Source organism: Lathyrus oleraceus, chromosome 3, assembly GCF_024323335.1.
Source record: "Lathyrus oleraceus cultivar Zhongwan6 chromosome 3, CAAS_Psat_ZW6_1.0, whole genome shotgun sequence".
NCBI classification, from domain to species: domain Eukaryota; kingdom Viridiplantae; phylum Streptophyta; class Magnoliopsida; order Fabales; family Fabaceae; genus Lathyrus; species Lathyrus oleraceus.
In genome coordinates this window covers 20917490-20930077 of record NC_066581.1, presented here as the reverse complement: position 1 = coordinate 20930077, position 12588 = coordinate 20917490, and the positions used below count along the sequence as shown (strand labels likewise).

General features: G+C 32.7%; 1 protein-coding gene across 1 annotated transcript; it reads right to left on the bottom strand.

Moving 5' to 3' along the window:
- Positions 1-332: 332 nt before the first annotated feature.
- LOC127132187 (uncharacterized) lies at positions 333-3195 on the bottom strand. Its single transcript, XM_051061079.1, has 7 exons — positions 2546-3195; positions 2300-2386; positions 1845-2120; positions 1572-1742; positions 1364-1417; positions 968-1114; positions 333-880 (listed from the first exon to the last, which is right to left on the bottom strand). Exons 1-7 carry the CDS (start codon positions 2741-2743, stop codon positions 503-505), a joined length of 1311 nt encoding a protein of 436 aa, XP_050917036.1. The 5' UTR covers positions 2744-3195; the 3' UTR covers positions 333-502.
- Between the last annotated feature and the right edge of the window lie 9393 nt (positions 3196-12588).

The window sequence follows — 12588 nt, the reverse complement described above, 5'->3', positions numbered from 1 at the left end:
TTACAAATATATGCACAAATTTGTAAATTTAAATATTTTAATTAATATTTTTACCACTTCTTTTCGAAACATCGGTAAGCATTTACTTCATAAAAAATTTAAGAATGAAAATAACAATAAAAAAATCTCTGGCCCCAATTTGTATTTCAAAGTCTTCATTACTTGCTGCAACAAACTATTAGAAAATAAGTGAAAAATAAATAATACATATTGACAAAAGAAATAGGATGACATTTTATAGATTAAAATTCAAATGTTGCCATTTCCAGTCTTGTTTTATGCACTCAATAAATAAACAAGAAAGAGGTAAGTGGCTTAAACAAGAATGGAAATGACTCAATAACAATTATATATTTACGTACAAGTAAAGAATATTTAACATGAAGCTAGCTATAGCTAGAGAAATATGACATGAATTAACTAGCTAATTAAAAATTAAACAATACTACATATAGAATGAAGAAATGTTAATAATCATGACTTTGATTTAATAATTTCATGATCATTTGCATTGTGGATTGTTTCCGGGGCCACCATAGTAAAAGTGTGTCCCCCATTTGTTGTTGTAGAAGCTTTTGATATTGTAACAATTTTTGTTCTCAGCTAGGGTTAAGATGTTGCTCGCCGACGTGAGACTATTATCCGTGTCGACGACCTCGAGGTTCCTGAAGTAGCTTGCTTTTCCAAAACCATCATCGGCGAAGTGTCCGGATCCCATTTGAGTGGAGGTGTGTCGGCCGTTGGCGCGAGAGTTTACGACCTCGCCACCCCACTCGACCATGGTGGCACGGTCGGCTAAGTGTGTGAATAACTCAGCCGGCCAATATCCTACCAATGTGTTGTCACTAAAACGCATCCACCAGTTTCCAATTGTTGGATCCTAATCAATTATTCAACAATTATTGACATGTACAGAGTAATAATAATATATTTAAATTGAACTATTATGTATGAGAAAAATATGAACCTTCCAAATGAGGATTGTAATGTCATATTGTTTGGCATTATAAGAAGAGAGAGGAGAAATGGAAGCTCCAATGGCTATCTTGCTAGTTGTTTGCACAAAACCAGAACAAAGAAGATTGTAGCATCCTGTGGCTTGATATGCATCACTCTGCATGCATGCAAGCTTATATATAATAATCAATATTAATGTATCTACGAAGCAGTAACCAACAATGACATAGACATCAAAGACGACACCGATATTGATAGGTCAATATTGATTACAATTTGAAAAATAAATAATTTGAACCTAATCATAGAGGTGTCTGTACTACAGAGATATTCATGAATTGTGAAATATTACTCGGCATAATTATTATATTTAGGAGAGAAAAAATTAAGATGAAGGAATGCTAACCGTCCAGTAAGTGAATAATCTTGGCCTGCTGTCACCATAAAGCTCCGGACTGACCTGACTAGTACAATTATCAAAAATTCAGAAACTTTATATATATATATATATATATATATATATATATATATATATATATATATATATATATATATATATATATATATATATTCATCAATTGAGAGAAATGAAGATTGGAGTTTGGAATATATACCTGCCAACCAGCTTCAATGCTGTTTAGATCTGAGCCATCGAAGGATCCAGAAAGTATCCATATTTGAGAAATACTGAATTCATTCACAACTTCTATCATTGGATTCCACACATTTATTGTTGCCTTTGCCCCATACACTTCTTCCCCTGCTTTTGTATATGCTATCGCATGCTGCAACACTCAACCACATTTTATTCATAATTAATACTACTAATGCCAAATAATAACTCATTTTTATTAATAAATGCGTAAAAAATTAATAATAATATGCACCTCGTGGCCATTGCCGCTAACAACTTCAGGTGGTTCGGTGCGGCGGAACAGAAGCGGCGACCGTCGTTGTTTCTTACCATAATCATACAAAGATTTAGCTCTTAACACATCATGCACCGTGCTCCGCCGTACCGGTACAGTTCCCTTTGGACAGCGTGTTCCATTTTGGTGCCACATTTGCCACGCGCCACCACGATTACCGCTTCTCTCATTGATAGACTCTATATTAATATTCATATTCATATTCATCTCCTTTGGCATCATTGATGGCTTTTTCTATTATCACATTACAATAATCAAACCAAAACTAATAAAAAATCATATAAAATTTAAATAAGTAATAATAATTTAAAAAAAAAAGACAAGTTAATGATTAACAAAAATAAAAAATATCAAACCTTATATAAAAATAATTTTAATTTTTTTTTACTTTACTAGAAAAGTAGATAACAAACCTGGATCTTATGGTTCTTTAAAAGAGGATGATCTAAAGCTGGTTGATTTCTTTTGTGAACACAATCAATGAGATCACCATCTTCACTCTATAACAAATATATTCAAAACCAAGAATTTAAATTATTTAATAATTATATAGAATAAAATTAAAAACATTTAGCTAGGTTTGGCACATACAATAACATATTCTAATATTATAAATTAATAATAAAAAAAATTATAATAATTAATAGTAATATTATTACCTCTATGGTTAGAACAGGAGACTTGTTAATCTTGTCCAAGTGCCTCTGAATTCTTTCAAGCCTCAAACTACTAACTTGTCTGTACTTGGTGTAGTTTAGGTTGCTGCATTCAACTCTAATAATTGTTTGTAGATGGAAGGTGAACAATAAAGCAAGAACAAGAAGAAGAAGAAGATAAGGAGTTGAAATATTTTCCATAGTGTTTCTCTTTTAACACCAAGAAAGAAAGAAAATAGGTTTAAAAAAAAGAACTATAAAACCATTACTAGTAATACAATCAGCACAAAGTAAATTCAAGTTTCATGGACATTTCCATTTTATTACAATACTCAAACAATTAACACCAAACAATGAAAAATGACTTGTCTTGAGTTAAGGAAAGATGAAAGAAAAAAAACTCTTTCTCTTTCTTATTGTATCTTAAATATTGTATTAATGGTGAGGAAAAGATGGTGGTTGAGGTTAATTAAATTGTTAGCTCAAAGAGAGCTAGTTGGACTATCATATCATGATTGAATTTTGCATTTTATTCATGTAATAATAACAATAATGGTACATATAAATAGGGTATAAATTAGACATTGAATATGTGATGCTAGCTGTTGAGGGTTGCACAAACGTTAAGGAGATAGGAAGAAAAGAGAAATTTGTGGTTGGAATGGTTGGAATCAAAGTTGAAAGATGAAACATAATGAAAGCATTATAAAAACTCTAACCTACCCAACTTGCATTCCTTCAATGTGTATCTGCCACCATACACTTTGCCATTAATGTTTTCATCCAAACTCTATACTCTAGTATTTTATTCACACCTTCTTTCCTTTCTCCATACTACTTACTACCTCTTTCCTAATAAATTTTAACTATTTTGCCTCAATGATAATGGTAAATAAGCAATTTATATTTGACTCTACTAATTTATATTATTATTTTAATAACTACTTTTCAATTGAACTTATTCAAAAATAATAATACTAATGTTAAATTTTTCATTTTTGAGATTGTTTCGTTCCACCCTTTAAATTTAAGATACCAATGTTACCACATCATCATACTTCAATGGTTAAAAAAATATGCAACGAAACTTAAAAATTAACGAATTATTTCCATTATCTCATAAAAAATATTTGGGTAATGCTAACTTGTGCCCTTAGGGTATATGTTAAGAAACCTATAAATAGAAAATTTATTTTGAAAAAGTAAATAAAATTATTAATTATAGATTTCTAATAAATTCAGTACATAATTTTCAAGAATTTATTTCTTTATTTATCTCTTAACTTGTGCCCCAAGGGCACAAGTTAGCATTACTCAAAATATTTTATTATATTTTTTCTATGTCTCAAAATTAATACTAGTATCTTTTTAGAATACAATATAATATTTATTATTTTTTTTCATTACTATACTCCTATTTATTAACTTTACTCTTTTCAACTATTTCATTAACTATAATAAATAAGAGTATTTTAGTAAATGATACTAATTTTATCATTAAAATTAATATATTTAATCATTTTTTTAAAAAACATATCGAATTCAAATAAGACACTTATTATGAGATAGAGAGAGTACTAAATTTACACTTATGGAGACACTCTAAATTTCTTAATGTATATGAAAAGATAGATACAATATTTTTATTTTCTTTCGTGGTGTCAAATTTCAAAAAATGATAGAACAAATTTATTTATTATATATACAAAGAAAAAAAACTAATATAATAAATCTAAAATTAAAAATATTTAGATTTCCATCACAAATAAAAAAAAATTGCATAATTGACCACTTTTTTTAATTTATTATATATTATTAACCGGTTTTAATAGCAAAGTAGAAACCATTATATTAAACAGAAAAAAAAAAGAAATAAATATTACAAAGTACAAAAGTAGTATGAGTAAAAGGGAGAGCTAAAGTAAAAACCACAACCAAAGAGAAACAAACTAGCAAATAAGGAGAAGAGAACCAAACAACCAAACCACACTAGCTTGAGTCCTCCGACAAGGAAAATTCACAGAGAAAGGAAGTTGGGGAAAGGAAGCCTGAAACACCTGCACAAATCAAAAGAAGGACAGCTTATCACCGTGCACACCCCTAAATGCCCAACCACTTAAACAGGTCTCGCTCACAATCATTCAGAGAAATGACAAGACCCACAACATATGTTTGAATCCACTTCCATGCCAAACTAATAATCATAGACATTCAGTGATTAACTGTCAAACTTTTCTGGAAAATATAACTATTTTTTTGCATTTTCCAAATAATCAAGACCACCGAATGTTAGATCGAGACCAAACCTAAATACGCTTGTTTCCCTGGATCAAAACATTGAACCAACTCAAAAATCCCTACGATCGAGCAAGACAAAGACCCCATCCATCCAACCCACCTAAAAACTTTATACCAAATGTCATAATCAACCTCACATAAAACAAACTGATGGTTTTCCGACTCCACATGCCCATCGCACACTGGACACCCCAAAAACCAAACTCTAACATAATCTTTTTGTAGTGGTAAAAATTTGAGATAAAGTTATTGATTAACTTAACTCGCAAAGTAAGAGTCGTCTCTGCGCTTTTATTGTTTCCAGCGGAAAAGGGAAAAAGTACGAACAAAACCCAAAGAAGTTTTAAAACAAAACTAATAAAAAGAGAACAAGGATCCGAGGGTTAATTATGTAAATGAAAGGTATTAGCACCCTAAACATCCATGGTACTCCATGGGAACCTCTTTAAAAATATGCATATTTTAGCTTGAAAAAAGTGTTGTTTGTTAAAAGATTTGAGGGATGGGAAAAGAAGCATTTTTATTATGATTTGGTGTTTGCCAAGACTTTTAAAGTCTCATGCCTATGTACCAACAAATTGCAATGGAGGATCAAAACCTCGTAGTTCATGGTAAAAATGACAAAAGGAGTTTGTTTTGATTCACTTTTAGGGAAAAGACATTTTGTCAATTTATGGAAAATACTCAACTAGTCACCCACAAGTATGAGAACTTTGCATCATCATGAGAAAGACTCCAACTTGGATAAGGATCAACAAATATGCCACTAGCTCCCACAGATGGAAAAGAATTATCATCAATACTATGGAGATAGGAGAATTATAACTCAAGTATGGAAATGACCCATGTCTAATGCCTTAAGAAAATGTTTAGAAAAGGAAAAGTGCACAAAGGACACAAAATGGTTTGAATGAGTTAGACATTTTTTAGTCCTTTGAAATTGATCTAAGTATGCTTAAGATTGATTGACATTTATTAAGAAAAAAGTTTTGAAAATCACTTGACAAAAGTCAAGATTTATTGAGAAAATGGTTCAAGTTTGAAAACAAGAAGGTTTTGAAAAAGAGAGGATATTTTGAAAATCAAAGAAGGGGAGGAGAAGGAGAGACTATCCTAAAGCAGTAAAGTAAAAATTAAAGAAGAAAGATCTAACCAAGAGATAGCAAGCTTTATGACATAAGTCAAGCAAGAATTTCCCTCCTTTGGATTAAGTCCCAAGCAAGCAAAATAAGCAAATAGTAATCCATGTGTCAGATGAAACCGAAGTAACCAATCTAAGTCCTCAAAAGGAAATCCCAAGTCAAAGGTATCAGATGAATTCCAAGGTCTCAAGTCACAAGTCCTAAAGTAAAGGTCAAGATCATAATTCTAAGTCCATAACTCCACAAAGATGTCAATGGTGGTAACTGCAAGTCCATGAATTAAGAGAAACAAGTTTCTTTTTTAGGTTTTCTTAGCAATGACATAAAGAATGGTCCAAATGGACAAAGAACAAAATGACATAAACACAAATAATATGATATAAATGTTAAACATAAAGCATAAACTATATGACATAAAAAATAAAGGCATAAAGGTAAATGACTTTGAAGTAAAGGTTAATGTTAGTAAAAGATGTTAGTGAAGATGAAAAGATGCTTTGGTCATTTTTTGAAGAACACTCAGTCACCCACTCACAAGCATGAAAACATGAACCTATATATCATTTATGAGAAGGGTTGCAACTTGGATAAAGATCAAAAAGTAAGCCACTAGCCTTCACAAATGGAAAATGAGCAACATTTTCACACAATACCATGAGGAATAGGAGACTTACAATCTCACTTATAAAAATGTCATCACCTTTGGGACAAATTTAGTGTTATGTTAAGAAATCGTAATTGGACTTATATAGAAGTTACAATTATCTGAGGTCGGTCAATAATAATGTTTTGTTAATACATGCTAGAGAGATGATATGTAAATCATCCTCCTAAAGCTATGTCACACAAGAAAAGAAAAAGAAAGGGGATGATCAAGCAAAAAGGCTAGGAGGATGGTCCATTACTTCAATCCATATTTCATGACACTTAGGACAAACTTATGCATCAATCCAAAGTACCTTAAATGATTCATGATCACTTAGAAGGTAGATTTAAAATGATGAAAGTTCATCAAGCACCAATCCACACATCATGAACAAGATGGACATAAATCCATCCAATTGATCAAAGGGAAAAGAAAGGGATAAAGAAGAAAGGGTACAAGAGAGGTGACACCCAAATTGAATCGAAAAATTTGATCAAGTCATCATCAAAATCAATCATCCATTCTGGTGGATTAGGGTTTTCACCCCATCAACACCCAATATCCATTGAGTTTGATGAGACTTGAAGTCAAAATCATCATGATCCAAGGCCAACAAAAGTCCATAAGGTCAAACAAATTTAAAATGCAATTAAATAAAATAAAAATGCATTAAAGGTATTTTTAAATGATTTTTAAAATGGAAATAAAGTAGAAAATCCACAAAGTCCTTCAAAACACCAAACAAATAGCCAAGAAAATTATGGAAGGTTGGAAATAAAATGAGAAACATATAATAAAATTTTAAGAATTTTAAAATGCAGAAAAGTATTTTAAAACCAATTAAAACAAAGGAGAAAAGAGAAAATGCATGCAAAATAGAAAATCAGTGAAATAAAATATGGAAAAATAAAAATCAGATGAAGAAAAATAAAAGAGAATTTTAGAAATTATTTTGGGATTTTTTGGATAAAAATGAAATTACTACGAAATTTTAAAAAAAAAGCAATTTAAAATAATAAAAGAAATATCATTAAAATCAGAAGCGTTGGATCACGCCTCATTAATTGACGTGGCAGATCCAACACTCCAAATGATGAGAAACACGATGGAACGCGCTGCAATCAGAACACAGGATCCAATTTGAATTTAACCAATCAAAACATTTCAAAATGTCAACATGTCTGGTCCAAACTCGGACCACCTGAGAAATACTCCAGTTGTCTTCTTCGGTGAGCTCTCATCGGAGTTTCATCATTTGGTAACTTCAAGACACGAGACCACCACTATTGTGATCATATTCTCATCCTGAATTCAACTTTATGCCTCAAATTCATTTATGTGAAATGAGCAAAGGGAATTTCAAAGAAGTTTCATAAATAAGTAAGCCACGAAAAATTAAATTAAATGTCGAACACAATCAATCAAAACCAAATAAGTTAAGGGAAAGCATCAGAGAGTGAAGGACTATATTGTGGTAACTTGTTTGAGTTCAAATGATGCTCAGAACTACCTTATCCAGATGGTGATCAAAAGTTGATGAAGCTCGATCTGGTTGGAGCAATTCATATGGTCTCAGAGCTTGGAAATTTTTGCAAAATTTTCAGAGGATGCCGATGGAGCTAATAGAATCAAGAAAATGGATTGAAATAGGCTGAAACTCAAAACACGATATTTGAATTTTCTGGAAAAATTTCAAGTTGCAACAGGGGTTTCTTGGCTCTCCAAAGCTTGCAAGTGAAGGCAATAGCTTCCTATTTTTATATAGAATGTTATTGGATCCAAATACGTGTGGAATGATGCTGAATTCATGCAAAACGAATTTGATCCAAGTGTGTGAAAAGTGTGACTTGAAACTCCTCAAATTTCAGTCAAATGGTGCATTTTAAGTGTCAATTAACTTCTTGAGGTTTGTTAAAACATATTTAGGACCAAAACACCTGCTAATTTGGCTTGTAATTGAGTTTAGTCATGATCAAGTTTTGGGCAATGGTGATTTCTTCAGTTTTAAGTCACCATGTTCAACTCAATGGGGCATCCTACTCAATAGGCTTTTTGATCCCATTCTTTTTCCAATGTGCTAACATCATGGCTAAGATTACAATATGCCAAGAAAGGTTGCATTTGGATGTTTTAGCATAAAATTATTGTGTGTTGAAGTTGGTACAAAATACTGGTTCCATAACTTAGAAAAATTTGAGTGTGTCATGGCTGAAAATGACCTATATTGTCCCAATGAATTCCATGACCTTTCAAACTTGTAGAGGGCATTACTAATGGAATTGTGCAAAATGAATCAGCTCCATATGTTAAAAATTTAAGAAGTCATGATCCCTGAAAGTTGGCAAAGAGTCACTTGAAAATAGGTCAAATTTCACTAAGTCCACAAATGACCTATAATGTCTCCAAACTTTTGATGATCCTCCGAGCATAATTGGCTATTATCATGTAAAGAGAAGTTGTAGAGTATGTTGAGAAGAATTATATTCAAAAAGGGGAATTCAAAATTGTTGAGAATTGAGGGAGTTGTGATCCTTGGAACTTTGACCTTAAAATGTTAACTTTTAGGTCAAACCACTTGGAACAAGCTTGTGCACTTGGACTTTCCTTGCATTTCAAAGCACATGGGTGATCATATGAACTCAAGATAAGGTTTCATTGATTGAATCTTGATTAAATTTCCCAAAGCTTAAAGTTTCTTGTGGAAGAAGGCATGGAAATAAACACATGAACCTTTGACTTTTCTTGAGAAGTAGGCCACAAAACTTTGAGATGCTTTTCACTTGAGGAGCTCTACCTTGAATAATAAACTTAAGGGAAAAAATGCATATTTTTGGTATTTTGATTAGTGGTTAGATAAACAATGAATAAAATAAACACAAAGGTAAAACAAAGAGGTGTTTGGTGATCCCTGCAAGAAGCAAACCCAAAGATGAATAAGGGGAAGGACCAAAATATGACCTTGCTTGTATGCCAAAGATGCAAATGAGATGTGGGATCTTAGGGTTAAAAATTATGGTATGACATATGCCCCTATTTAAGTTTCTTCAATTTGGAGACATGAAGGTTGAAATCTTCGTCTCGACAAGATTGAAGAGACTTAAATATTAAAGATCCAATTTTTGGCCCTAAGATACTGCAAGATGTTTATGATATGATATGAATGCAAACAAGAATCTATGTGGGGAATATAGTGCCACAAGAGACGGAGAATTGTTAGAGACGAGAGGAGACTGAAATTTCGTAGGGGGAAGACAGATTAAAAAAGGGTAACCAGATGGGGACAAACAAGATTCTGCAGGGGGAAAAAGAAAGCTCGAAAATAATCGATGCATGGTTAAAGAACGAACTAAAGACCCAACGGGGGAGACTGAATAAAGTAAGACTTCGTCGGGGAAAAGCAATCATCAACAGGGAAAAACCCTGACTCTAATAGGAGAAGAATATTACCTACTATCAGTCGAGTGATAGCTTAACAAAGGTAATAAGGTCAAATAGAATGATTACCAACTATCATCCAAGTGATAACTTAAAAAAGGTAACCAACCAGAGATAAAAGGAATATTACCTATTATCAGTCGAGTGATAGCTTAATAAAGGTAATTATCTCAAATAGAATAATTACCAACTACCAACCAAGTGATAGCTTAACAAAGGTAACCAATCAGAGATAAAAGGAACTATTACCTACTATCAGCCGAGTGATAGCTTAACAAAGGTAATAAGCTCAAACAAAATGATTACCAACTATCAACCAAGTGATAGCTTAAAAAAGGTAACCAAAGGGAATAATTACCAACTACCAGCCAAGTGATAGCTTAACAAAGGTAACCAATCAGAGGGGGGACCAAAGTTCAGACCAGGAATGAACTGGAGAGAAGCGGTGAAAGAGGACTCAATCCAATAAGGGCATGATCTCAATGAGGGATTGATCCCATCCAGATAATGAACTGGAGGGAAAAATTGAAGCAAAATTTTCCACGAGGATCAGACTCAGTGGGGAATTAGAAAGGATAAACTCTTTCTGCTTAAAGGTCGACACTTTATTGGAGAGAGGATGCACACACTTTACGGGGAGAAAAGTTCCAGAGAGTGGTGAGAAATTATTGCAAAAATGAAAAAATACGCAAATAAACATCATGATGTTATGCATATGCGTATGATTATGCTGACAAAACAAACACAAAGGCGCGATACTAATAATATAGTACAACCAGATACTCGGATAATCTCAACAAGATGGAAATGCTGGCAGAGACTCGTTCAGGATCACACCACTCTTACAATCTGATGTTGGGGAGACCATTGTAAAAGAAAATCCAGCATGGGGAAGTCACTGAATTCCATTCTTCAGGATCTTACCATCCTTGGGATCACCATTAACATTCCTCTTTTGTATTCACAAGTCGAGAGAATTACGTATCCTTTTTTGTAAATTTTCAAAAAAATATGATTGTTTATATATATATATATATATATATATATATATATATATATATATATATATATATATATATATATATATATATATATATATATATATATATATATATATATATATATATATATATATTCCGTTTGTTTCAAAAATGATCATAAAAAATAAATGAAATTTCATAAACTGAAACAAAATAAGAATAGCAAACAAGTGGGCAAAAGGCTCAAATTTTATTGATAGAATGTTAGTCCGCAAAAGGCGTGACTATGGATCATTACAAAGTTGGAAAATGGTAAATACATGGAAAAGGCTACATTGAAATACAATGACCAGTATTCTCTCTAACAACTTTGGTTTCCATTATGCTCTGGACTTTGGTCGAGGATGACGGAATAGGAACCTGTGATAGGCATTGTTGCTTCAAACGATCAACTCTGGCCTGATGCAGTTACTTGCCATAATCCCTAACTTTTGCCTAGATTTCCTTTTCAGGATCAATCTACTAGGATACTTATTTTCTATTTTATGTCTCTAACTTTTGTCTGGACTTCCCTTTCAGGTTTTCAATCCACCAAGACGCTAATTTTTGCCTAAGCCACCCTTTTGAGTTTTCAACTTAGCGAGTTATTCTTTTATTTTCTAGGCGAAGTATTTATTGACTGCATCGGCATTCACAGGACGAGGGAGCTCCTCACCATGCATAGTTTCAAGAATCAATGCACCACCGGAGAAAGCTCTCTTAACAACATATGGGCCTTCATAATTAGGAGTCCACTTGCCCCTAGAACCAATGTTGAAAGATAAAATCTTCTTGAGCACAAGGTCACCTTCTTAGAACACACGAGGTCGAATCTTCTTATCAAATACTTTCTTCATTCTCTTTTGATATATCTGACTGTGACACAAGGTCGTCATTCTCTTCTCTTCAATTAAATTCAATTGATCATATATGCTCTAACACCATTCAGCCTCAGATAAACTGGCTTCCATCATGACTCGCATTGGTGAGATCTCAACCTCTACAGGGAGCACTGCTTCCATGCCATAACCAAGAGAGAAAGGGGTTGCCCATGTTGAAGTACAGACAGATGTACGATATCCATGCAAAGCAAACATGGCATCTCATGCCAATCTTTACGTCACAACCATCTTCTGGATGATCTTCTTAATGTTCTTATTCGCAGCTTCAACAACCTCATTCATCTTAGGTCTGTAAGGAGAAGAGTTATGAAGTTCAATCTTGAAGTCTTCACAAAGCTCTTTCATCATCTTGTTATTCAAGTTTGAGCCATTATCAGTAATGGTCTTACTTGGAATACTGTATCGGTTAAATAATCGGATTCTTGATAAATCAAACCACAACCTGCTTGGTCACATTAGCATAGGATGCTGCTTCAACCCATTTGGTGAAGTAACCAATAGCTACCAGAATGAAACGATGTTCATTCTAAGCTTTGGGCTCAATCATACCAATTATATCAATTCCCCACATAGAGAAAGGCCATGGGGATGAAATAACATTGAG